Source organism: Tachyglossus aculeatus, chromosome 1 (genome assembly GCF_015852505.1).
Source record: "Tachyglossus aculeatus isolate mTacAcu1 chromosome 1, mTacAcu1.pri, whole genome shotgun sequence".
In the NCBI taxonomy this organism is placed as follows: Eukaryota; Metazoa; Chordata; class Mammalia; order Monotremata; family Tachyglossidae; genus Tachyglossus; species Tachyglossus aculeatus.
In genome coordinates this window covers 29234415-29261797 of record NC_052066.1, presented here as the reverse complement: position 1 = coordinate 29261797, position 27383 = coordinate 29234415, and the positions used below count along the sequence as shown (strand labels likewise).

General features: G+C 48.4%; 1 protein-coding gene across 1 annotated transcript; it reads left to right on the top strand.

Annotated features, from left to right (window-relative positions):
• Window positions 1-1448: 1448 nt before the first annotated feature.
• Window positions 1449-23247, top strand: LOC119932704 (aquaporin-12-like). The gene is made up of 3 exons (XM_038751929.1): window positions 1449-2055; window positions 13222-13338; window positions 23051-23247. Exons 1-3 carry the CDS (start codon window positions 1449-1451, stop codon window positions 23245-23247), a joined length of 921 nt encoding a protein of 306 aa, XP_038607857.1.
• The last annotated feature ends 4136 nt before the right edge of the window (window positions 23248-27383 follow it).

The window sequence follows — 27383 nt, the reverse complement described above, 5'->3', positions numbered from 1 at the left end:
TGCTCAATAAATACGATTGAATGAATGAATGAATGAATACTCTATTTTATTAATGATGTGTATATAGCTATAATTCTGTTTATTCTGATGGCATTGACACCTGTCTACTTGTTTAGTTTTGTTGTCTGTCTCCCCCTTCTAGACGGTGAGCCCGCTGTTGGGTAGGGACCGTCTCTATACGTTGCCGACTTGTACTTCCCAAGCGCTCAGTCCGTGCTGTGCACACAGTAAGCGCTCAATAAATACGATTAAATGAATGAATGAATGAATAAAGTGACTCTCCCAAGGTCACACAGCAGGTTAGCGGCAGAGCCAGGATCAGAACCCATGACTTTCTGACTCCCGGCCCACACTCCAGCCTGACAGGGCATCGGAGTCATTCGGATGCGAAGCAGCGTGGCTCAGTGGAAAGAGCCTCGGCTCTGGAGTCAGAGGTCATGGGTTCGAATCCCGGCTCCACTAGTTGTCAGCTGTGTGACTTTGGGCAAGTCACTTCTCTGTTCCTCAGTTCCCTCATCTGTAAAATGGGGATTAAGACTGTGAGCCCCCCGTGGGACAACCTGATCATCTTGTAACCTCCCCAGCGCTTAGAACAGTGCTTTGCACATAGTAAATGCTAATAATAATAATAATAATAATGGCATTTGTTAAGTGCTTACTATGTGCAGAGCACTGTTCTAAGCGCTGGGGGGGATACAAGGTGATCAAGTTGCCCCACGTGGGGCTCCCAGTCTTAATCCCCATTTTACAGATGAGGGAACTGGGGCTCAGAGAAGTGAAGTGACTTGCCCAAAGCCACACAGCTGACAGGTGGCGGAGCTGGGATTCGAACCCATGACCTCTGACTCCAAAGCCCGGGCTGTTCCCATTGAGCCACGCTGCTTCCCATAAATTATTAGTATTATTATTATTCAGCTCTCTGAGCAACGCCGCCGTTCCTGCCGGGATCAGGGGCCTGGGAACGTGGGACTGGCAGGCAAGGATGAAAGAACGCTCTTACCAGAGACTATTATTATTATTATTATTATTATTATTAGTCTTAGCACTCTCTCTCTCATCACCTGCTCTAAGAACCGCCACCCCGCCTTGGGCGTGGAGAGCGTGCAGGAAGGGACAGCTGTGGGAAAGAGATGCTATCGCCCGTGACTCAAACCGAGGACGGCCCGTAGACGCCGGCGGCCGGTCTCGCCCCATCGGGGCTGGTGGAAGGTCTCCGGCCTGGCAAGCGCGAGGGCGTCGAGCAAGCCGGACGCACGCTCGGTTGGGACCAAGATAAGGAGGCCGGGCCGTCGCGCTCCGGCTCGTTCCCGTGGCCTCCACACACATGGGGATTTTCCCACCGGTCTCCTTGAGCCGGTGCCCCGCGTCACCGTGGGTTTCTGCCACGTTGGACGGGGGAGCGGGGCAGGCCGGCTGTTTCTCTCTCCTGGGCTAGCGTCGGCTCCAGGATGGCCGGCTTGAACGTCTCCCTGTCCTTCTTTTTCGCCGTGGTGGCCGCCTGCGAAGTGGCCAGGAGGCTCTCCGGGAGGCGTCTCCCGGCCTGGGCGTACGGCGGCCTTTGCCGGGAGCTGCTGGGCGCCTTCCAGCTGGCCGCCTGCTGCCTGGAGCTCCGCATGCTGGTGGTGGTCGGCCCCTGGGGAGGGGGCTACGGCCCCGACGTCATCCTCACCCTCCTGTTCCTCCTCTTCCTGGTCCACGGCCTGACCTGGGACGGGGCCTCGGCCAACCCGGTGACCTCCCTCCAGGAGTTCCTGAGGGCGGAGGCGTCGGGGCCGGGGGCGGCCGTGCAGGCCGCGGCTCACTTGGCGGGGGCCTACGCCGGCGACGTCCTGACCCGGCTCTACTGGTCCTGGGAGCTGACGGACTTCCACCTCATCCAGAACCTGATGGGCCGGGAATGCGGCTCTTCCCTGCAGACAACCGTGGCCTGGGGGGTCCTGGTGGAAGCCGCCTGCTCCTTCTTCTACCACCTGACCCTCCTCCGCTTCCGACACAGTCGCCCCCTCTTCAGGGCCCCGGCCACGGCCCTCACCGTCACCCTCTTGGCTTACACGGGTAAAATCCCCCCCATCTTACCTCCTTCCCTTCCCCACGGCACCTGTATATATGTATATATGTTTGTACATATTTATTACTCTATTTTATTTGTACATATCTATTCTATTTATTTTATTTTGTTAGTGTGTTTGGCTTTGTTCTCTGTCTCCCCCTTTTAGACTGCGAGCCCACTGTTGGGTAGGGACTGTCTCTAGATGTTGCCAATTTGTACTTCCCAAGCGCTTGGTGACTGTCTCTAGATGTTGCCAATTTGTACTTCCCAAGCGCTTAGTACAGTGCTCTGCACATAGTAAGCGCTCAATAAATACGATCGATGATGATGATGATGATGATAATGATGATGGCATTTATTAAGCGCTTACTATCATCATCATCATCAATCGTATTTATTGAGCACTTACTGTGTGCAGAGCACTGTATTAAGCGCTTGGGAAGTACAGGTTGCTATGTGCAAAGCACTGTTCTAAGGGCTGGGGAGGTTGCAAGGTGATCAGGTTGTCCCACGGGGGGCTCACAGTCTTCATCCCCGTTTTACAGATGAGGGAACTGAGGCACAGAGAAGTTGTGACTTGCCTGAAGTCATACGGGATTTGAACCCATGACTTCTGACTCCAAAGTCCGGGCTCTTTCCACTGAGCCACGCTGCTTCACGCCAGTGGCCTTCTCTCCTTGGTGTCTCTGGGCTCCGGTATTGTTGACTAGTGCCTGCCACATTCATTCAGTCGTATTTATTATTTTTATTATCATTATTATTATTATTATTATTATTATTATTATCATTATTATCATTATTATTAAATATTGACGAATATTTATTTGTTTTTTATTTATTAAGATATTCATTAAAATAAATAATAATAATAATAATGTTGGTATTTAAGTGCTTACTACATGCAAAGCACTGTTCTAAGCGCTGGGGTAGATACAAGGTAATCAGGTTGTCCCACGGGGGGCTCACAGTCTTCATCCCCATTTTACAGATGAGGGAACTGAGGCCCAGAGAAGTGAAGTGACTTGCCCAAAGTCACACAGCTGACAGGTGGCGGGGCGGGATTTGAACCCACGACCTCTGACTCCTAAGCCCGGGCTCTTTCCACTGAGCCACGCTGCTTCCGTAATAATGGCATTTATTAAGCGCTTACTATGTGCTAAGCACCGTTCTAAGCGCTGGGGAGGTTACAAGGTGATGGGCCGAGCACTGTACTAAGTGCTTTGGAAAGTGCAATTTGGCCGACCTCTGTTTCCCCGTCTGCGAAATGGGAATGAATCGCATCTGTCTCTTCCTAAGGATTTGTACATTTGTCTTCCCTGTTAGTATGGAAGCTCCTGGTGGGCTGGGGATAAGCCTTGGGCATCTATGACACTTTCCCAATCAACCGATAGTATTTATTGAGTGTTTACTGTGTGCAGAGCACTGTGTCTGCTCATTCTGTGGTAGTGTACTTTCCCAAGCGCTTAGTTCAGTACTCTGCACAGTCATTCAATCGTATTTATTGAGCGCTTACTGTGTGCAGAGCACTGTATTGAGCGCTTGTAGCACTCAATAAGTAGCGTTGATTGACTGGGGGAGTGCAACACACCAGAGTTGGTAGGGAGCTTACAAATTAGGGAGAAAGGCAGATGTTGCAAAGAAATTGGAGAAGGGTGGAATGGAAGGGTATAAGATCCATTCACTCCTACTTACTGAGCGCTTCCTGTGTGCCGAGCAGTGTACTACATTCATTCATTCATTCAATCGTATTTATTGAGCGCTTACTGTGTGCACGGCACTGTACTAAGCGCTTGGAAAGTACGATTCAGCAACAGATAAGAGACCATCCCTACCCAACAACCGGGCTCACAGCCTTACTTGGGAGACGTAACATGCCCTAATGGAAAGAGCATGGGCCTGGAAGCAAGAGGTCGTGGGTTCTAATTCTGGCTCTGCCACTTGTCGGCTGTGTGACCTTGGGCGAGTCACTTCACTTCTCTGGGCCTCAGTCACCTCATTTGTAAAATGGGCATCAGGACTGTGAGCCCCATGAGAGACAGGGACTGTGTCCAGATGGATTACATTGCATCTACTCCATCACTTCGAACAGTACTTGGCACATAGTAAGCGTTTAACATATACCACAATCATTATTATTATTATTGGTAATAAATAATAATAAATAAATAATGATGGCATTTATTAAGCACTTACTATGTGCAAAGCACTGTTCTAAGTGCTGGGGAGGATACAAGGTGATCAGGTTGTCCCACGGGGGGCTCACAGTCTTAATCCCCATTTTACAGAGGAGGGAACTGAGGCCCAGAGAAGTGAAGTGACTTGCCCAAAGTCACACAGCTGACAGTTGGCGGAGTCAGGATTAGAACCCATGACCTCTGACTCCAAAGCCCGGGCTCTTTCCACTGAGCCACGCTGCTTAGAGTACAATATAACGATAAAGAGACATAATTCCCTGCCCACAAGGATCTGGACATAAGTTCTGTGGGCCTGAGGGTGGGATGAATATCAGCTGTTTTAAACAAGTACTCAGTCCATTGTTCTGCACTCAGCTGGTGTTCAGTGAACACCACTGGTATAATAATCATAATAATAATAATAAAATGGCATTTATTAAGCGCTTACTATTTGCAAAGCAGTGTTCTAAGCGCTGGGGAGGTTACAAGGGGATCAGGTTGTCCCACGGGGGGCTCACAGTCTTCATCCCCATTTTATAGATGAGGTAACTGAGGCCCAGAGAAGTGAAGTGACTTGCCCGAAGTCACACAGCTGACAAGCAGCAGAGCTGGGATTTGAACCCATTACCTCTGACGCCAAAGCCCGGGCTCCTTCCACTGAGCCATGCTGTTTCTGACTGCTGCTAATCATTCTCCCCTTTCTAGACTGTGAGCCCGCTGTTGGGTAGGGACCGTCTCTATATGTTGCCGACTTGTACTTCCCAAGCGCTTAGTACAGTGCTCTGCACACAGTAAGCGCTCAATAAATGCAATTGGATGAGCGACTGAATGAATGAAATAAAGCTATTTCATGTCAGTTGTACATGAAGGGGGAGGGAGGATGCAAGCGGGGGTTGTTGGCATAATAGACTGTGAGCCCACTGTTGGGTAGGAACTGTCTCTATATGTTGCCAATTTGTACTTCCCAAGCGCTTAGTACAGTGCTCTGCACATAGTAAGCGCTCAATAAATACGATTGATGATGATAATAGAGGAGGTACAATGAGTCAAGTTGGCATTAGTGTGCTGCATCACCTTGGGCAAGTCACTTCACTTCTCTGTGCCTTCGTTTCCTCGTCTGTAAACAGGGGATTGAGACTGTGAGCCCCACGCGGAACAAGGACTGTGTCCAACCCGATTTGCTTGTGTTCACCCCAGCGCTTAGTACAGTGCCTGGCACATAGTAAGCACTTAACAAATGTCATGGTTATTATTATTAGTACTAATAGCAGGAAATCAGGGTGATGGGGTAGGAGAGGGCAAGGTGATTGGCCCCTTATTCTCCCGCCCACCATCCCTTCCCTGGCCCCTAATGTCCTGCCTTAAAGCTGATGGAAAGGAGTGTCTATTCATTCATTCAATTGTATTTATTGAGTGCTTACTGTGCGCAGAGCACTGTACTAAGCGCTTGGGAAGTCCAAGTTGGCAACCTATAGAGATGGTCCCTACCCAACAGAGGGGCTCGCAGTCTAGAAGGGGGAGACGGACAACAAACCGAAACATATGGACAGGTGTCAAGTCATCAGAATAAATAGAAATAAAGCTAGATGGTTATGTAGAATTATTTAACAGCTATCATTTCCCATGAAAGGATATTTAGAAATAATTTATTACAAATTAGATAGATGAAAAGTCAGATGACTATTCCTGTTTTCAAATCTAAACGTATTTTGCAAATCACTTTTCAGCATCATCAATGGCATTTATTGAGTGCTTATTATGTCCAGAGCCCTGTATTAAGCCTTTGGGAGAGTACAAAGCTACAGAGTTGGCAGAAATGTTCCCTACCCATAGCAAGCTTTCAGTCTAGATGGGGAGGCAGACAGTAATGTAAATAAATTATTTATAATATATCATTTATAGATTTGATGTGGAGATGGATGGGCAACCACGGAGGTTTTTATTTGAGCCATTTCAGATGAGGTTGGCTTCAGAAACAGTCCTTGCCCTATAATAATAATAATAATAATGGCATTTATTAAGCACCTACTATGTGCAAAGCACTGTTCCAAGTGCTGGGGAGGTTACAAGGTGATCAGGTTGTCCCATGGGGTGCTCACAGTCTTCATCCCCATTTTACAGATGATGTAACTGAGGCCCAGAGAAGTGAAGTGACTTGCCCAAAGTCACACAGCTGACAAATGGCGGAGCCGGGATTTGAACCCATGACCTCGGACGCCAAAGCCTGGGCTTTTTTCCACTCAGCCACGCTGCTATAAGCACTTTGATAGTTACCCCCCAACCCAGCCACAAAGCAATAATAATAACAATAATGGCATTTTGACATTTATAATAATAATAATAATAATAATAATGGCAATATTAGTGGCATTTATTAAGTGCTTACTATGTGCAAAGCACTGTTCTAAGCGCTGGAGTAGCCTGGCGTAGTGGATAGAGCCTGGGCCTGGAAATCAGAAGGTCATGGATTTAATCCTGGCTCTGCCACTTGTCTGCTGTACGGCCTTGGGCAAGTCACTTGGCTTCTCTGGGCTTCAGTTACCTCTTCTGGAAAATGGGGATTGAGACTATGACCAACCCAATTTGCCTATATAATAATAATGATAATGATGGCATTTATAAAGCACTTACTAGGTGCAAAGCACCTTTCTAAGCGCTGGGGAGGTTACAAGGTGATCAGGTTGTCCCACGGGGGGCTCACAGTCTTCATCCCCATTTTACAGATGAGGTAACTGAGGCACAGAGAAGTCAAGTGACTTGCCCAAAGTCACACAGCTGACAGTTGGTGGAGCCAGGATTTGAACCCATGACCTCTGACTCCAAAGCCCGGGCTCTTTTCCACTGAGCCACGCTGCTATAAGCACTTTGATAGTTACCCCGCACCCCAGCAACAAAGCAATAATAATAATAATAATAATAATAATAATGGCATTTATTAAGTGCTTACTATGTGCAAAGCACTGTTCTAAGCACTGGAATAGCCTGGCGAAGTGGATAGAGCCTGGGCCTGGAAATCAGAAGGTCATGGGTTTTAATCCTGGCTCTGCCACTTGTCTGCTGTATGGCCTTGGGCAAGTCACTTGGCTTCTCTGGACTTCAGTTACCTCTTCTGGAAAATGGGGACCGAGACTGTGACCAACCCAATTTGCCTATATAATAATAATAATAATGGTGTCATTTATTAAGCACTTACTAGGTGCAAAGCACTGTTCTAAGTGCTGGGGAGATTACAAGGTGATCAGGTTGTCCCACGGGGGGCTCACAGTCTTAATCCCCATTTTTCAGATGAGGTAACTGAGGCACAAAGAAGTGAAGTGACTTGCCCAAAGTCACGCAGCTGACAATTGGTGGAGCTGGGATTTGAACCCATGAACTCTGACTCCAAAGCCCGTGCTCTTTCCACTGAGCCACGCTGCTTCTCTCTATATCCACCTCAGTGCTTAGTACAGTGCCTGGCACATAGTAAGCACTTAACAACAATAACAACAATAATGTTATTGGTTAAGTGCTTACTGTGTGCAAAGCACTGTTCCAAACACTGGGGAGGTTACAACATGATCAGGTTGTCCCATGGGGGGCTCACAGTCTTAATCCCCATTTTACAGGTGAGGGAACAGAGGCACAGCAAAGTGAAGTGACTTGCCCAAAGTCACCCAGCTGACAATTGGCGGAGCCGGGATTGGAACCCATGACCTCTGACTCCAAAGCCCGGGCTCTTTCCACTGAGCCACGCTGCTTCTCTCTATATCCACCCCAGTGCTTAGTACAGTGCCTGGCACATAGTAAGCATTTAACAAATACCAGCATTATTATTATTTACGTACATGTCGATAATTTATTTTAATTTCTGTTTCCCCTCTAGAATAGGAGCTCCTTGAGGGCAGGAAACATGTCTCCCAGCTCTATCATCATCATCATCATCATCAATCGTATTTATTGAGCGCTCACTGTGTGCGCTTGGGAAGTCCAAGTTGGCAACATATAGAGACAGCCCCTACCCAACAGCGGGCTCACAGTCTAAAAGGGGGAGACAGAGAACAAAACCAAACATACTAACAAAATAAAATAAATAGAATGGATATGTAAATAAATAGAATAGATATGTATTATATAATCTCCCAAGTGCTTAGAACAGCGCTCTGCGCACAAGAAACACTCAAGCAGCAAGCAGCATGGCCTAATGGAGAGAGCACACGCCTGGGAGTCGGAAGGACCTGGGTTCTAATCCTGGGTCTGCCAAGTGCTTGCTGTGTGACCTTGGGCAAGTCCCTTACCTTCTCTGTGCCTCTGTTTCCTCGACTGTAAAATGGGTATTCAATACCTCTTCTCCCTCCAGCTGAGACGGTGAGCACCTGTCGTCCCCCTCTCCATCCCCCCGTCTTACCTCCTTCCCTTCCCCACAGCACCTGTATATATGTATATATGTTTGTACAGATTTATTACTCTATTTATTTATTTTACTTGTACATATCTATTCCATTTATTTTATTTTGTTAGTATGTTTGGTTTTGTTCTCTGTCTCCCCCTTCTAGACTGTGAGCCCACTGTTGGGTAGGGACTGTCTCTATATGTTGCCAACTTGGACTTCCCAAGCGCTTAGTACAGTGCTCTGCACACAGTAAGCACTCAATAAATACGATTGATTGATTGATTGGATGGTTTCGTTCGGGAATCGGTGCAGAGAGAGAGAGAGGGAGAGACAGACAGACAGAGACACTGGGGACAGAAAGCCTGAGTTTTATACAAAGTTTATTACGCGAGGAGAAGTGAATTACTTGATTATTTTGGATGTGGTGAATTGAACTTCCCCTTTGGGAGGAATCTGATTATTTAGTCATATTGGTCAGGGGTTCAAATCCCGGCTCCGCCACTTGTCAATCAATCAATCAGTCAATCGTATTTATTGAGCGCTTACTGTGTGCAGAGCACTGTACTAAGTGCTTGGGAAGTACAAGTTGTTAACAAGTTGTCAGCTGTGTGTCTTTGGGCAAATCACTTAACTTCTCTGGACCTCCGTTCCCTCATCTGTAAAATGGAGATTAAGACTGTGAGCCCCCCATGGGACAACCTGATCACCTTGTAACCTCCCCAGCGCTTAGAACAGTGCTTTGCACATAGTAAGCGCTTAACAAATGCCATCATTATTATTATTATTATTATTATTAGTGATATTGGAGCTTCTCTAGTGGGAGGAATATATTTGTATGTTACTTGCGTGTGGCAGAACACCCGGGTCCCACCCAGGAGAGATTCACTTATGGCTCAGTGGAAAGAGTCCAGGCTTTGGAGTCAGAGGTCGTGGGTTCTAATCCCGGCTCCGCCACTTGTCAGCTGTGTGACTTTGGGTAAGTCACTTCACTTTTCCGTGCCTCAGTTCCCTCATCTGTAAAATGGGGGATTAAGACTGTGAGCCCCACGTGGGACAACCTGATTACCTTGTATCCCCCCCACCCCAGAGCTTAGAACAGCGCTTGGCCTATAGCAAGCGCTTAACAAATGTCATCATTAATTAATTAATTAATAGTGTTTGACACATAATAATAATAATAATAATAATAATGATGGCATTTATTAAGTGCTTACTATGTGCAGAGCACTGTTCTAAGCACTGGAGAGGTTACAAGATGATCAGGTTGTCCCACGAGGGGGCTCACAGTCTTCATCCCCATTTTACAGATGAGGGAACTGAGGCCCAGAGAAGTTAAGTGACTTGCCCAAAGTCAGACAGCTAACTGGCGGAGCCGGGATTTGAACCCATGACCTCTGACTCCAAAGCCCGTGCTCTTTCCCACTGAGCCACAACACATAGTAAGCATTTAACAAATGCCATTTATAAATATGATAAATACCACTGATGGATTGATGGTTTGATCTGTCCAGTGGGGATGTTCCTGCTTTCTTAATCAGTCAGTCGTATTTATTGAGCGCTTACTGTGTGCAGAGCACTGTACTAAGCGCTTGGGAAGTCCAAGTTGGCAACATATAGAGACAGTCCCTACCCAACAGTGGGCTCACAGTCTAGAAGGGGGAGACAGAGAACAAAACCAAACATACTAACAAAATAAAATAAATAGAATAGATATGTACAAGTAAAATAGAGTAATAAATATGTACAAACATATATACATATATACAGGTGCTGTGGGGAAGGGAAGGAGGTAAACCTATGCAATTAAATATACATGTATGTAACATGTATAACAAAACAAAATAAATAAAATAGATATGTACAAGTAAAATAAATAAATAAATTGAGTAATAAATATGTACAAACATATATACATATATACAGGTGCTGTGGGGAAGGGAAGGAGGTAAATCTATGCAATTAAATATACATGTATGTATATATATGTAATTTAGACTGTGAACCCCATGTGGAACAGGGACTGAGTCCCTGATTAGTTTGTATCTACCACATTGTTTGGCATAGAGTGAGCATTAAGCACTGTCTCCCTCTCTAGACTGTATGCTCGGTGTAGACAGGGAACGTATCTACCAACTCGAATATATTGTATTCTGTATATTGTATATTAGAGAAGCAGCGTGGCTCAGTGGAAAGAGCCCGGGCTTTGGAGTCAGAGGTCATGGGTTCAAATCCCGGCTCCACCAACTGTCAGCTGTGCGACTTTGGGCAAGTCACTTAGCTTCACTGTGCCTCAGTTCCCTCATCTGTAAAATGGGGATTAAGACGGTGAGCCCCACGCGGGACAACCTGATCACCTTGTATCCCCCCAGCGCTTAGAACAGTGCTTTGCATATAGTAAGCGCTTAACAAATACCATCATTATTATTATCATTATTATTCTCCCAAGTGCCTAGTACAGTTTTTTGCGGAAACTGAGGCCCAGAGAAGTGAAGTAACTTGCCCAAGTTCCCACAGCAGACTAGGGGAGGAGCCAGGATTAGAACTCAGGACCTTTTGACTCTCAGATCTGTGCTCTATCCAATCTGATTATCTTGCACCCAGCCCGGCCTTCAGCAAAGTGCTTGGCACCCAGCACTTAATTATTGTTACAGTTGGGTTGATTTCTCCACCGCTCTTCAGAAAGCAGGAGACTTTGGAAAGCCAGGCTCCGTGTGGTTGGTTTAATCTGAAGCAGAAGGATCTGCAAGCTATTCCCAATTTTCCTCATCTCCCACTCCCTTCCGCATTGCTCTGACTTGTTTCCTTTGCTCTTCCCCGCTCCCAGCCCACAGCACCTGTGAGCATATCTCTAACTTTATTAATTTTCTTTGATGCCTGTCTCCCCGCTTCTAGACTGTAAGCTGGTTGTGGGTATTGTGGGTAGGGACACACTATTTATTGTTGTATTGTACTTTCCCAAGCTTAGTACAGTGCTCTGCACACAGTAAGCGCTTAATAAATATGACTGAATGAATGAATTGGGGGTGGGCTGCCAGGGAAACGGTTGGTGTTGCGGAGGGGTGGGGCAGATGTTTAGCCTCTATTTGCCCTGTACCCCATTTGTCCGGGAATAATAATAATTGTGGTATTTGTTAAGTGCTTCCCATGTGTCAGGCGCTGTACTAAGTGCTGGGGTGGATGCAAGCAAATCAGGTTGGACACAATCCTGGTCCCAGTCTCAATTGTTCTCACCTGTCCCGCCGTCGACCCCCGGCCCACATCCTCCCCCGGCCAGGAATGCCCTCCCTCTGCACATCCGCCAAGCTAACTCTCTTCCTCCCTTCAAAGCCCTACTGAGAGCTCACCTCCTCCAGGAGGCCTTCCCACACTCAGCCCCCTTTTTCCTCTCCTCCTCCCCATCCCCCCCGCCCTACCTCCTTCCCCTTTGCACAGTACTTGTCTATATTTGTACAGATTTATTACTCTATTTATTTTACTTGTACATATTTACTATTTATTTTGTTGATGATGTGCATTTAGCTTTAATTCTATTTATTCTGACGACTTGACACCTGTCCACATGTTTTGTTTTGTTGTCTGTCTCCCCCTTCTAGACTGTGAGCCCGTTGTTGGGTAGGGACCGTCTCTCTATGTTGCCGACTTGTCCTTCCCAAGTGCTTAGTCCAGTGCTCTGCACACACTAAGCACTCAATAAATACGATTGAATGAATGAATGAATGAATTTGGCAGGTGAGAGAACTGAGGCCCAGAGAAACAAGGTAATCAGGTTCATTCATTCAATCATATTTATTGAGCGCTTACTGTATGCAGAGCACTGTACTAAGCACTTGGGAAGTACAAGTTGGCAACATATAGAGACGGTCCCTACCCAACAGCGGGCTCACAGTCTAGAAGGAGGAGACAGACAACAAAGCAAAACATATTAACAAAATAAAATAAATAGAATAAATATGTACAAGTAAAATAAATAAATAGAGTAATAAACATGTACAAACATAGATACATATAAACAGGTGCTGTGGGGAGGGGAAGGAGGTAAGGCAGGGGGGAGGGGGAGGAGGGGGAGAGGAAGGAGGTGGCTGAGTGTGGGAAGTCCTCCTGGAGGAGGTGAGCTCTCAGTAGGGCTTTGAAGGGAGGAAGAGAGCTAGTTTGGCGGAAGTGCTAGATGGACCTCATTAACAAAATAAATAGAATAGTAAATATGTACAAGTAAAATAAATAGAGTAATAAATCTGTACAAACATATATACAGGGGCTGTGGGGAGGGGAAGGGGGGATGGGGAGGAGGAGAGGAAAAAGGGGGCTCAGTCTGGGAAGGCCTCCTGAAGGAGGTGAGCTGGATGCAGTCCCTGTCCCAGGTGTTGCTCCCAGTCTTAATCCCCATTTTACAGATGAGATAACTGAGGTCCAGATAAGTAAAGTGATTTGACCAGTGGCACCCAGCGGACAAGTGGCAGAGGTAGGATTAGAATCCAGGCCTCTATCCACTAGGGCAGCTCAGCCCTGGCCAGGCCTCTGTCAGCCCACCAGACCCTTTCCTGCCTGAGGCTGCTCTGGGGAGAGGGATGGGGGGCGTCAGCGGCTTCGGTGGGGCGCCTGATCCGTGGATGCTGTCCCGTCTCTTCCAGCCGGCCCCTTCACCTCGGCCTTCTTCAATCCCGCCCTGGCGACCGTGGTCACTTTCCACTGCTCCGGAAACACCCTGCTGGAATACGTCCAGGTCTACTGGCTTGGGCCCACTGCAGGTAAGGGGGGCTCCAGGGGGCTGCCCAGCCCGGCCCCGGGGGGCGGGAGGTGGGCCCCATCAGGCCCCCGGCACCGCAGCAGGGGAATGGCTCCCAGTGGATTTCTGAGACGCGGCCTCCACCTGACCGAGACCCATCTGGGCCCGGTAAGAGACGGGAGGAAGAAGGGCACCCCCCGCCTCCACCTGGCCCCCTCATCTCCCACCCTCTTGGCCCTGTCCCTGGAATTCATTCTCGCCTTTCCCGCCATCGACCCCCGGCCCACGTCCTCCCCCGGCCCGGAATGCCCTCCCTCTGCCCATCCGCCAAGCTTGCTCTCTTCATCATCATCAATCGTATTTATTGAGCGCTTACTGTGTGCAGAGCACTGTACTAAGCACTTGGGAAGTACAAGTTGGCAACATATACAGTCCCTACCCAACAGCGGGCTCACAGTCTAAAAGGGGGAGACAGAGAACAAAACCAAACATACTAACATCTTTTCCTCCCTTCAAAGCCTTACTGAGAGCTCACCTCCTCCAAGAGGACTTCCCACACTGAGCCCCCTTTCTCCTCCTTCCCTCCCCACCCTCCCCGGCACCTGTATATATGTTTGTACAGATTTATTACTCAATTTATTTTACTTGTACCTATTTACTATTCTGTTTATTTTGTTAATGATGTGCATCTAGCTTTATTTGTTCTGACAATTTGACACCTGTCCACATGTTTTGTTTCTTTGTCTGTCTCCCTTTTCTAGACTGTGAGCCCGTTGTTGGGTAGGGACCATCTCTTTATGTTGCCAACTTGTATTTCCCAAGCGCTTAGTGCAGTGCTCTGCACACAGTAAGCGCTCAATAAATACAATTGAATGAATAAATGAATGAATGAATTCCACTCACCCGGCCTTGGCTCCTGGGTCTCCTGCCCAGGTCCGGTGGCGGGTGGGTCTGCTCATCATGGGCTGGAGGATTTGGTGGGGGCCGGAGTGAGGGCAGTGCCCTGGACGGTCACGTTCAGCCCACCCTTACCGTCTGAGGCACATCACTTTTGGGGCTGTCACCAATCTCCATGGCGAAGCAGTGTGGCATAGTGGCTAGAGCTCAGGCCTGGAAGTCTATGTGTCAGTGTTTGAAACTTTAAAGTAGGTACAAATTAATTTGGCTGGACAATCCCAGTGACAATCCCTGCCCACAACCAGCTCACAGTCTAGAAGTGGGGAGACAGGCATCAGAGCATCAGTGGGGCTCGCAGTCTACGTTGGAGGGAGAACAGGTATCCCCATTTTACAGTTGAGGAAACTGAGGCCTAGAGAAATTAAGTGATTTGCCCAAGGTCACACAGCAAGCAATTGGTGGAGCTAGGATTAGAACCCAGGTCCTTCTGGCTCCCAGGCCCGGAAAGATCCGGCCTCTTTCCTCTAGGCCACACTAAACTCCTCACTCTTGGCTTCAGGGATGTCCATCCCCTCGCCCCCTCCTACCTCCCCTCCCTTCTGTCCTTCTCCAGCCCAGCCCGCACCCTCCGCTCCTCTGCCACTGCTCACCTCCTCACTGGGCCTCGTTCTCGCCTGTCCCGCCGTCGACACCCAGCCCACGTCCTCCCCCTGGCCTGGAATTAATTAATTCATTCATTCAATCGTATTTATTGAGCGCTTACTGTGTGCAGAGCACTGTACTAAGCGCTTGGGAAGTACAAGTTGGCTACATATAGATGGTCCCTACCCAACAGTGGGCTCACAGTCTAGAAGGGGGAGACAGACAACAAAACAAAACATATTAACAGAATAAAATAAATAGAATAAATATGTACAAGTAAATCAATCAATCAATCAATGAATCAATCGTATTTATTGAGCACGTACTGTGTGCAGAGCACTGTACTAAGCGCTTGGGAAGTACAAGTTGGCAACATAAAGAGACGGTCCCTACCCACCAGCGGACTCACAGTCTAGAAGAGACAGACAACAAAACAAAACATTCATTCATTCATTCATTCAATCATATTTATGGAGCGCTTACTGTGTGCAGAGCACTGTACTAAGCGCTTGGGAAGTACAAGTTGGCAACATATAGAGACGGTCCCTACCCAGTAGCGGGCTCACAGTCTAGAAGGGGGAGACAGACAACAAAACAAAACATATTAACAAAATAAAATAAATAGAATAAATATGTACAAGTAAAATAAATAGAGTAATAAATATGTACAAACATATATACATATATACAGGTCCCTCCGCACATCTGCCAAGCTAGCTCTCTGCCTCCCTTCAAAGCCCTACTTAGAGTTCACCTCCTCCAGGAGGCCTTCCCACACTGATCCCCCTTTTTCCTCTCCTCCTCCCCACCCCACTGCCCTACCTCCTTCCCCTCCCCACAGCACCTGTATATATGTTTGTACAGATTTACTACTCTATTTTACTTTTACATATTTACTATTGTATTTATTTTGTTAATGATGTGCATTTAGTTTTAATTCTGTTTGTTCTGGCGTCTTGATACCTGTCCACATGTTTTGTTTTGTTGTCCATCTCCCCCCTCTATACTGTGAGCCCGTTGTCGGGTAGGGACCGTCTCTGTATGTTGCCAACTTGTACTTCCCGAGTGCTTAGTACAGTGCTCTGCATACAGTAAGCGCTCAATACATACGATTAAATTGAATTCTTGACCCGGCTTCAGCCCGGGCCGGCGAGGAACACAGCGCCCATCTTCCTGGAGCGGGAATCCGGGGATCCCTTCAGGACAGGCAGGGAAGACTGTGTGGGGAGGCAATGTGATGTAGTGGAAAGAGTACGGCCTTAGAGTCATGAGACCCGGCTTCTAGTCCCAGCAACGCCACTGGGTCTCTGGGTGACCTTGGCCCGGTCATTCATTCACTCATTCAATCGTATTTATCGAGCGCTTACTGTGTGAAGAGCACTGTACTAAGCGCTTGGGAAGTACAAGTCGGCAACATATAGAGACGGTCCCTACCCAACAGCGGGCTCACAGTCTAGAAGGGGGAGGCAGACAACAAAACGTGTAGACAGGAGTCAAAATCGTCAGAAGAAATAGAATTAAAGCTATGTGCACATCATCAACAAAATAAATAGAATAGTAAATATGTACAAGTAAAATAAGTAGAGTGATAAATCTGTACAAATATATACAAGTGCTGTGCGGAGAGGAAGGAGGTAGGGTGGGGGGATGGGGAGGAGGAGAGGAAAAAGGGGGCTCAGTCTGGGAAGGCCTCCTGCAGGAGGTGAGCTCTCAGTAGGGCTTTGAAGGGAGGAAGAGAGCTAGCTTGGCGGATGTGTGGAGGGAGGGCATTCCACTTGTCATTTGTCATTCATTCATTCAGTTGTATTTATTGAGTGCTTACTGTGTGCAAAGCACTGTACTAAGCACTTGGGAGAGTACAATGCAACAATCAACAGACACATTCCCTGCTTACAACGAGCTCATAGCTGAGAGGGACCTTAGTTTTCTCACCTGCAAGTGGGGACTGGGGTAGGATAAGACTGTGTCCAAGCTGATATTTGTACCCCAGCGCTTAGCACATAATAATAATAACGATGATGGTGCTTGTTAAGCTCTTACTATGTGCCAAGCGCTGTTCTAAGCACTGGGTTAGATACAAGTTAATCAGGCTGGACACAATCCCTGTCCCTTACTCTCCCCAGCTTTCAAAGCCGTATTCTTTGTGTCTCAGTTCCCTCATCTGTAAAATGGGGATTGACTGTGAGCCCCCCATGGGACAACCCGATCACCTTGTAACCTACCCAGCGCTTAGAACACTGCTTTGCACATAGTAAGCGCTTAATAAATGCCATCATCATTATTATTATTATTATTATTGAAGGCCCATCTCCTCCAAGAGGCCTTCCCAGACTAAGCTCCACTTTTCCTCATCTCCCACTCCCTTCTGCTTTGCTCCCTTAGCTCTTCTCCCCCCTTCCCAGCCCCACAGCACTTATGCCTATATCTGCTATTTTATTTATTTCTGTTCATGTCTGCCTCCCCCCCCATCTAGACTGTGTGCTCGTTGTGGGCAGGGAATATCACTGTTGTTGTATTGTACTTTCCCAAGTGCTTAGTACTGTGCTCTGCACACAGTAAGCGCTTAATAAATGCCATTATTATTATTATTATTATTATTATTATTGAAGGTCCATCTCTTCCAAGAGGCCTTCCCAGACTAAGCTCCACTTTTCCTCATCTCCCACTCCCTTCTGCTTTGCTCCCTTAGCTCTTCTCCCCTCTTCCCAGCCCCACAGCACTTATGCCTATACCTGTTATTTTATTTATTTCTGTTCATGTCTGCCTCCCCCCCATCTAGACTGTGTGCTCGTTGTGGGCAGGGAATATCACTGTTGTTGTATTGTACTTTCCCAAGTGCTTAGTACTGTGCTCTGCACACAGTAAGCGCTTAATAAATGCCATTATTATTATTATTGAAGGCCCATCTCCTCCAAGAGGCCTTCCCAGACTAAGCTCCACTTTTCCTCATCTCCCACTCCCTTCTGCTTTGCTCCCTTAGCTCTTCTTCCCCCTTCCCAGCCCCACAGCACTTATGCCTGTATCTGTTATTTTATTTATTTCTGTTCACGTCTGCCTCCCCCCGATCTAGACTGTGTGCTCGTTGTGGGCAGGGAATGTCACTGTTGTTGTATTGTACTTTCGCAAGTGCTTAGTACTGTGCTCTGCACACAGTAAGCGCTTAATAAATGCCATTATTATTATTATTGAAGGTCCATCTCCTCCAAGAGGCCTTCCCAGACTAAGCTCCACTTTTCCTCATCTCCCACTCCCTTCGGCTTTGCTCCCTTAGCTCTTCTCCCCCCTTCCCAGCCCCACAGCACTTATACCTATACCTGTTATTTTATTTATTTCTGTTCATGTCTGCCTCCCCCCCATCTAGACTGTGTGCTCGTTGTGGGCAGGGAATGTCACTGTTGTTGTATTGTACTTTCCCAAGTGCTTAGTACTGTGCTCTGCACACAGTAAGCGCTTAATAAATGCCATTATTATTATTATTGAAGGCCCATCTCCTCCAAGAGGCCTTCCCAGACTAAGCTGCACTTTTCCTCATCTCCCACTCCCTTCTGCTTTGCTCCCTTAGCTCTTCTCCCCCCTTCCCAGCCCCACAGCACTTATGCCTATATCTGTTATTTTATTTATTTCTGTTCATGTCTGCCTCCCCCCCATCTAGACTGTGTGCTCGTTGTGGGCAGGGAATGTCACTGTTTTGGTATTGTACTTTCCCAAGTGCTTAGTACTGTGCTCTGCACACAGTAAGCGCTTAATAAATGCCATTATTATTATTATTATTATTGAAGGTCCATCTCCTCCAAGAGGCCTTCCCAGACTAAGCTCCACTTTTCCTCATCTCCCACTCCCTTCGGCTTTGCTCCCTTAGCTCTTCTTCCCCCTTCCCAGCCCCACAGAACTTATGCCTATGTCTGTTATTTTATTTATTTCTGTTCATGTCTCTGTCACCCCCCATCTAGACTGTGTGCTCGTTGTGGGCAGGGAATGTCACTGTTGTTGTATTGTACTTTCCCAAGTGCTTAGTACTGTGCTCTGCACACAGTAAGCACTTAATAAATGCCATTATTATTATTATTATTATTGAAGGTCCATCTCCTCCAAGAGGCCTTCCCAGACTAAGCTCCACTTTTCCTCATCTCCCACTCCCTTCTGCTTTGCTCCCTTAGCTCTTCTCCCCCCTTCCCAGCCGCACAGCACTTATTCCTATATCTGTTATTTTATTTATTTCTGTTCATGTCTGCCTCCCCCCCATCTAGACTGTATGCTCCTTGTGGGCAGGGAATGTCACTGTTGTTGCATTGTACTTTCCCAAGTGCTTAGTACTGTGCTCTGCACACAGTAAGCGCTTAATAAATGCCATTATTGTTATTATTGAAGGTCCATCTACTCCAAGAGGCCTTCCCAGACTAAGCTCCACTTTTCCTCATCTCCCACTCCCTTCTGCTTTGCTCCCTTAGCTCTTCTCCCCTCTTCCCAGCCCCACAGCACTTATGCCTTTATCTGTTATTTTATTTATTTCTGTTCATGTCTGCCTCCCCCCCATCTAGACTGTATGCTCCTTGTGGGCAGGGAATGTCACTGTTGTTGTATTGTACTTTCCCAAGTGCTTAGTACTGTGCTCTGTACACAGTAAGCGCTTAATAAATGCCATTATTATTATTATTATTGAAGGCCCATCTCCTCCAAGAGGCCTTCCCAGACTAAGCTCCACTTTTCCTCATCTCCCACTCCCTTCTGCTTTGCTCCCTTAGCTCTTCTCCCCGCTTCCCAGCCCCACATTTATGCCTATATCTGTTATTTTATTTATTTCTGTTCATGTCTGCCTCCCCCCCATCTAGACTGTGTGCTCGTCGTGGGCAGGGAATGTCACTGTTGTTGTACTTTCCCAAGTGCTTAGTACTGTGCTCTGCACACAGTAAGCGCTTAATAAATACGATTGAATGAACGAATGAATGGGGCTCCCAGTCTTCATCCCCATTTTACAGATGAGGTAACTAGGCCTAGAGAAGCGAAGCGATTTACTCAAGGTCCCAGAGCGGAGAAGCAGACAGCAGAGCCAGGACTAGAACCTACTCACAGGCCTGGACTCACTCAGCTTGGCCAGGCGGGATAGCGGACACAGGAATAACCTCCCCAGGGAGTCTGAGAGCCTCCATCCCAAAAAACCTTAGAGCTGAGCCACTGCAAGGGTGATAATAAGAGCTAGGTACACTTCTCTGCACACAATAAGCACTCAATAAATCCCAGTGATCGATTGAGAGCAGGGGATGACCCATTCAATCAGATCAGAGAAGAAGTGTGGCTCAGTGGGGAAAGCACAGGCTTTGGAGTCAGAGGTCACGGGTTCAAATCCCGGCTCTGCCCCTTGTCAGCTGTGTGACTTTGGGCAAGTCACTTCACTTCTCTGTGCTTCAGTTATCTTGTCTGTAAAACGGGGATGAAGACTGTGAGCCCGCCGTGGGACAACCTGATCACCTTGTAACCTCCCCACCGATTAGAACAGTGTTTTGCACATAGTAAGTGCTTAATAAATGCCATTATTATTATTATTATTATTATTATTAATCAGCCCCAGTCCTCCCAGCACTCTTGGAAGCAGCAGTGTGGTCTAGTGGGTAGACCCCAGGCCTGGGTGTCAGAAGGACCTGGGTTGTAATCCCAGCTCCCCCAGTTTTCTGCTTTTTAACCCGGGGGGAGTCTCGTCACTTCTCTGAAAAGCAGCGTGGCTCAGTGGAAAGCCTGGGCTTTGGAGTCAGAGGTCATGGGTTCAAATCCCGGCTCCACCACCTGTCAGCTATGTGACTTTGGGCAAGTCACTTCACTTCTCTGGGCCTCAGTTCCCTCATCTGTCAAATGGGGATTAAAATTGTGAGCCCCCCCGTGGGACAACCTAATCACCTTTTAACCCCCAGTGCTTAGAACAGGGCTTTGCACATAGTAAGCACTTAACAAATACCGTCATTATTATTACTATTATTCTCTGTGCCTCAGTTCCCTCATCTGGAAAACGGGGATGAAGACTATGAGCCCCATGTGGAACGTGGACTGTGTCCAATCTGATTTGCTTGGAACTACCCCAGGGTTTAGTACAGTGCCCGGCACATAGTAAGCGCTTAACAAATAGCATAAAAGAAGGGATTCGTGCCCTGTGGTGCCTCCTGAGAGTGATGTGAGGACAAATGGGGCAGCAGCATGGGGGAAGGAGAGGTGCGGGGCAAAACCAGCTTTGGATAATAATAATAATAATAATGGCATTTATTAAGCGCTTGCTATGTGCAAAGCACTGTTCTAAGCGCTGGGGGGATACAAGTTGATGAGGTTGTCCCACGAGGGGCTCACAGTCTTCATCCCCATTTTACAGATGAGGGAACTGAGGCACAGAGAAGTTAAGTGACTTGCCCAAAGTCACACAGCTGACAAGTGGTGGAGCTGGGATTTGAACCCATGACCTCTGACTCCAAAGCCCGGGTTCTTTCCCACTGAGCCATGCTGCTTCTCTAATGGAAGCTACAATGCTAGCTAATGGATGGAAGCTACAATGCTAGGCTGAGAGGTGGACCCAGAGGCCAGCCGGCTGTCCTTGGCACGTGGCTCAGGCCATCATTATTATTATTCTCTGGGCCTCAGTGACCTCATCTGTCAAATGGGGATGAAGACTGGGAGCCCCCCATGGGACCACCCGATCGCCTTGTGGCCTCCCCAGCGCTTAGAACAGGGCTTTGCACCTGGTGAGCGCTTAATAAATGCCATTATTGTTATTATAATTATGAGGGAACTGAGGCATGGGAGAAGAGAGGTGACTTGCCCGCGGTCACCCGGCGGACAAGTGGCAGAGCCAGGATTAGAACCCAGGTCCTGCTGACTCTCAGGCCTGGGCTCTAGCCATTAGGCTGCCGCCCTGCCTTCCTAGGGGAGTCTGCTGGTATGAGCCTGCTGTTGGGTAGGGACCATCTCTATATATTGTCAACTTGTACTTTCCAAGCGCTTAGTACAGTTCACTGCACGCAGTGAGTGCTCAGTAAATACGATCAAATGAATGAATGACACCCCCCCCCCCCCCACCCCCAAAGGACTCCTCCCCTTCACCCTGGGATAGGGAGGAGGAGGAGGAGAGGGAAAAGGAGGAGGAGGAGGAGAGGGAAAAGAAGGAGGAGGAGGAGAAGGAAAAGGAGGAGGAAGAGGAGGAAGTGAACTTTTGTTAATGATGTGTATTTAGGTTTAATTCTATTTGTTCTGACAATTTGACCCCTGTCCACATGTTTGGTTTTGTTGTCTGTCTCCCCCTTCTAGACTGTGAGCCCGTTGTTGGGTCGGGACTGTCTCTATATGTTGCTAACTTGTTCTTTCCAAGCACTTAGTACACTGCTCTGCACATAGTAAGCACTCAATAAATATGATTGAATGAATGAATGAATGGAAGTCTCCCCTCCTCAAAAATCTCCAGTGGCTACCAGTCAACCTACAAATCAAGCAAAAACTCCTCACTCTCGGCTTCAAGGCTGTCCATCCCCTCGCCCCCTCCTACCTCACCTCCCTTCTTTCCTTCTCCAGCCCAGCCCGCACCCTCCGCTCCTCTGCCACCGCTAACCTCCTCACTGTAGCTCATTCTTGCCTGTCCCACCTTCGACCCCCGACCCACGTCCTCCCCCGGGCCCGGAATGCCCTCCCTCCCCACATCCGCCAAGCTAGCTCTCTTCCTCCCTTCAAATCCCTACTGAGAGCTCACCTCCTCCCAGAGGCCTTCCCAGACTGAGCCCCCTTTTTCCTCTCCTCCTCCCCATCCCCCCCACCTCCTTCCCCTCCCCACAGCACCTGTACATATGTTTGTACAGATTTATTACTCTATTTATTTTACTTGTACATATTTACTATTCTATTCTGTTAATGATGCGCATCTAGCTTTATTTCTATTTATTCTGATGCCTTGACCCCTGTCCTCATGTTTTGTTTTATTGTCTGTCTCCCGCTTCTAGACTGTGAGCCCGTTGTTGGGTAGGGACCAACTTGTACTTCCCAAGCGCTTAGTACAGTGCTCTGCACACAGTAAGTGCTCAATAAATACGATTGAATGAATGAATGATAGAATGAATGAATGGTAGTGGAGGCTCTGTGAGGCTCTGAGAGGCCTTGGCGTGGGTGGGCAGGTGGCCGGATGGCCAATAGACAGGGACAACCCCTCCGGCTCATGGATGCTTCTCTTTCAGGGATGGTCACGGCTCTCCTGCTGCACCAGGGCAACATCCCCCGCCTCTTCCGGAGGAACCTCCTCTACTCTCAGAGGAGCAAGTACCGCGCCCCCAAGGCCAAGCAGGGCCCGACCTCGGGCCCTGAGCAAACTGGGAAGCAGGAGAAAACGAGGAAGAAGAGGGCTGGTGGAGAGCCGGGTCTCAAAGCCCAGTGACGGAGTTTGGCCCCCAGACGTCTGGCCCTCCCGGCTGACTTGCCCTCCCTGGTCGGACAGTTGAACGGAGGCCATCCTGGCTCTGAGCGGCGAGGCGGAGGCGACCCGGAGAATGGGCAAGCTTCCTCCGGCCGGGAGCGAGCAGAAATCCCAGAAGCTCTCAGGGACCACCTCTGCCCTCCGCCCTCCCCCATTCCCACCCTCAAATGGACCAGCTTCTGGGGAGCAGGCCCGGGGTGAACCTGCTATTAAATAATAATAATAATGATGGTATTTGTAAGCGCTTACTATGTGCCAAGCACTAGGGTAGATACAAGGTCATCGGGTTGCCCCACATGGGGCTCACAGTCTTCATCCCCATTTTACAGATGAGGGAACTGAGGCACAGAGAAGGGAAGTTGACTTGCCCAAAGTCACACAGCTGACAAGTGGCGGAGCTGGGATTAATAATAATAATAATAATGATGGCATTTGTTAAGCGCTTACTATGTGCCAAGCACTGTTCTAAGCGCTGAGGGGATCCAAGGTAATCAAGGTTGTCCCACGTGGGGCTCACAGTCTTAATCCCCATTTTACAGATGAGGGAACTGAGGCACAGAGAAGTGAAGTGACTTGCCCAAAGTCACACAGCTGACAATTGGCAGAGCCAGAGTTTGAACCCATGACCTCTGACTCCAAAGCCCGGGCTCTTTCCACTAAGCCACGCTGCTTCTCTACGATAATAATAATAATAATAATAATAATGGTATTTGTAATAATAATAATAATGATGGTATTTGTAAGCGCTTACTATGTGCCAAGCACTGGGGTAGATACAAGGTCATCAGGTTGCCCCACATGGGGCTCACAGTCTTCATCTCCATTTTACAGATGAGGGAACTGAGGCACAGAGAAGGGAAGTTGACTTGCCCAAAGTCACACAGCTGACAAGTGGCGGAGCCGGGATTAGAATCCACGACTTCTAACTCCTAAGCCCGGGCTCTTCCTACTGAGCCATAGTGCTTCTCTGATTCCTCCGGGACTTGGTGAAGATGTCCGGCCTCACGGAAGAATGGGCGAGGGCTGGGACGTAAGGGGCCGGGGGTCTCCAGTACAGGATCAGACTGCCCTGAACTTTGAGATCTGACGGCGTGCGGGCCTGGTTCCAGACTTTCCAAATCACGTGAAGGAGACCTCGGCTCTGCTCTCCTTGGGGGCCGGAGGAAGAGGGTGGAGGAGCGCTGAGGTGACAGTTGATGATGGCATTTGTTAAGCGCCTACTATGTGCAAAGCGCTGTTCTAAGCGCTGGGGAGGTTCCAAGGTGATCAGGTTGTCCCACGGGGGGCTCACAGTTTTCATCCCCATTTTACAGATGAGGCACAGAGAAGTGAAGCGACACAGCTGACAGATGGTGGAGCCAGGATTTGAACCCATGACCTCCGACTCCAAAGCCCGGGCTCTTTCCACTGAGCCGTGACAGTTGTGGTGGGGGCTGACCCAGACGGCAGATACGGCGGGAGCCCCTCCTGACCTCTGAGCGGCAAGGACTAGCTTTGCATGGCTTCTGCGGGCCATGTGAAAGGGCCTTTCAGGGGGTGCAGGTGGCCCTGTGGACAGCCCAAGTGGGGGCTGACGGTGGAAAGAGTCCGGGCTTTGGAGTCAGAGGTCATGAGTTCAAATCCTGGCCCTGCCAACCGTCCGCTGTGTGACTTTGAGCAAGCCACTTCGCTTCTCTGTGCCTCAGTTCCCTCATCTGTAAAAAGGGAATTAAAACTGTGAGACCCCCATGGGACAACCTGATCACCTTGGAACCTCCCCAGTGCTTAGAACAGTCCTTTGCACATAGTAAGGGCTTAATAAATGCCATTATTATTATTATTATTATCTCCTTTTGATATGGCCAGCCATGCCCTTGTACTCCTGATAGGAGAAGGATGATAACCGGGTGGGGGAGGAGAGGTGGGCTTTGATGAGCGCTTACTGAGGGAAAGTCCAGCGGAAAGAAAGCGCACATTCTTCCCTGTCCAGGAGGTATTCCACCACTTCATCATCATCCTCATCATCATCAATCGTATTTATTGAGCGCTTACTGTGTGCAGAGCACTGTACTGAGCGCTTGGGAAGTGCAGGTTGGCAACATATGGAGACAGTCCCTACCCAATAGTGGGCTCACAGTCTAAAAGTGCCATCCACTGATCATACGGGATTAAACGTTAACATTTTTTGAGCTGCGAGTTAATATAGTTAGCCGTGGACAGGACGACGACCCTGGAAAAGAAAATGCAGGTAACCCGTATTCTGCGTGCAGAAAGCCGCAGTAACCTGCGAGGTCAGTTTCCCTTGAGATGCACAGTCTTCTAGTGACCTTCCCCACAGCACCTGTATATATGTATATATGTTTGTACATATTTATTACTCTATTTATTTATTTATTTTGCTTGTACATATCTATTCTATTTTATTCTGTTAGTATGTTTGGTTTTGTTCTCCGTCTCCCCCTTTTAGACTGTGAGCCCACTGTTGGGTAGGGACTGTCTCTATGTGTTGCCGACTTGGACTTCCCAAGCGCTTGGTACAGTGCTCTGCACACAGTAAGCGCTCAATAAATACGATTGATGATGATGATGATGGGTGCCTCAGAGGTCAGTCTGTCCCCACGTCCACGCTCCGCTTTGGAGCCTCCCTCGCGTGGGTCCTAAGGCCTTCCTGCTCCCTGATGGGAATTCCCAAAGCTTGGGCTGGAGTGGTCAGTCTGGGGTGCGGGGCAGCAGCCACGTGGCGCTTGGGGCCGGACTCTCCCCGTCGCAGGACGCGGGGATGGGGTGTACTGGGCGGCAGCCAGCTCCGCCTTCTGGGTTCGGTTACGGAGCGAGTGAACTGAGTACCCATATGCCAAACCGGCCGGCCGCTGGGCTAGAGGAAACTCGGCGGTGGAAGCGGAAATCCCAGGGCAGGAAACTGAAACCGGATCATCAGATCTGTTTTTCAGGGGGAGGTCTGGCTGGGAAAGGCCACTGGGAAATCTAGTTAAGTGCCATATTCACTCTGGATTCTTGGGAGAATAGAGCGGATAATCCAGGCCCCTGGCAGCGAACCCACTTAGCTTAGGCCTGGGCACCACTCGCAGGCTGGTGAAACTCTGCGGGCATGTGTCCGCGTTTTTGGACTTATTGGCATGGCAAGCCCAGTCCCTGCCACTCTCTGTTAATAATAATAATAATAATAATAATGGCATTTGTTAAGCACTTACTATGTGCAAAGCACCGTTCTAAGCGCTGGGGGGATACAAGGTGATCAATTTGTCCCACGTGGGGCTCCCCATTTTACAGATGAGGGAACTGAGGCTCGGAGGAGTTAAGTGACCAGCCCAAGGTCACACAGCAGACATTTGGTGGAGCCGGAATTCGAACCCATGGCCTCTGACTCCAAAGTCCGGGCTCTTTCCACTGAGCCGCGCTGCAATTCATGCCCCGGGAAAGACATGGAAGGAGTAGTAGAAATATTAATTAGGTGCTTGCTTCTACCCTTTCAATCAACACCTTACTGTGGCAGGAGAGTTTGCAGATTCCAAAGAGGCGTAGAGCTATGGCATTGAGAGAGGTTCTCCCGCCACTGAAGTGACAAAGTTGATTCACCTGTACTGAGCGGCAGTGGATTCGCTTGTATCCACCCCAGTGCTTAGTATAATGCCTTGTACTTGTACTTCCCAAGCGCTTAGTACAGTGCTCTGTACACAGTAAGCGCTCAATAAATATGAATGAATGAATGAATTTGCTCGTGCCCACCTGAGCACTTAGTACAGTGCCGGGGAAGGACAAGTTGGGCTTGCCGAGCGCTTAGACCAGTGCTCTGCACTCGGTAAGCCTCATCTGTAAAATGGGGATGAAGACTGTGAGCCCCCCGTGGGACAACCTGATCACCTTGGAACCTCCCCAGCGCTTAAAACAGTGCTTGGCACATAGTAAGTGCTTAATAAATTCTAGCGTGTGAGCCCGCTGTTGGGTAGGGACCGTCTCTATATGTTGCCGACTTGTACTTCCCAAGCGCTTAGTACAGCGCTCTGCACACAGTAAGCGCTCAATAAGTACGATTGAATGAATGAATGAATGCCTGGCACATAGTAAGCACTTAACAAATACAGTAATAATAATAGTAA

What these genes read in the sequence shown, in the direction of transcription:
- LOC119932704 (XM_038751929.1), top strand. Translation starts at nt 1,449, where the DNA reads ATGGCCGGCTTGAACGTCTCCCTGTCCTTCTTTTTCGCCGTGGTGGCC. An exon ending in CACCCTCTTGGCTTACACGG is followed by an intron (nt 2,056 to 13,221) that starts GTAAAATCCCCC and finishes CGTCTCTTCCAG; the next exon opens with CCGGCCCCTTCACCTCGGCC. An exon ending in CTGGCTTGGGCCCACTGCAG is followed by an intron (nt 13,339 to 23,050) that starts GTAAGGGGGGCT and finishes CTTCTCTTTCAG; the next exon opens with GGATGGTCACGGCTCTCCTG.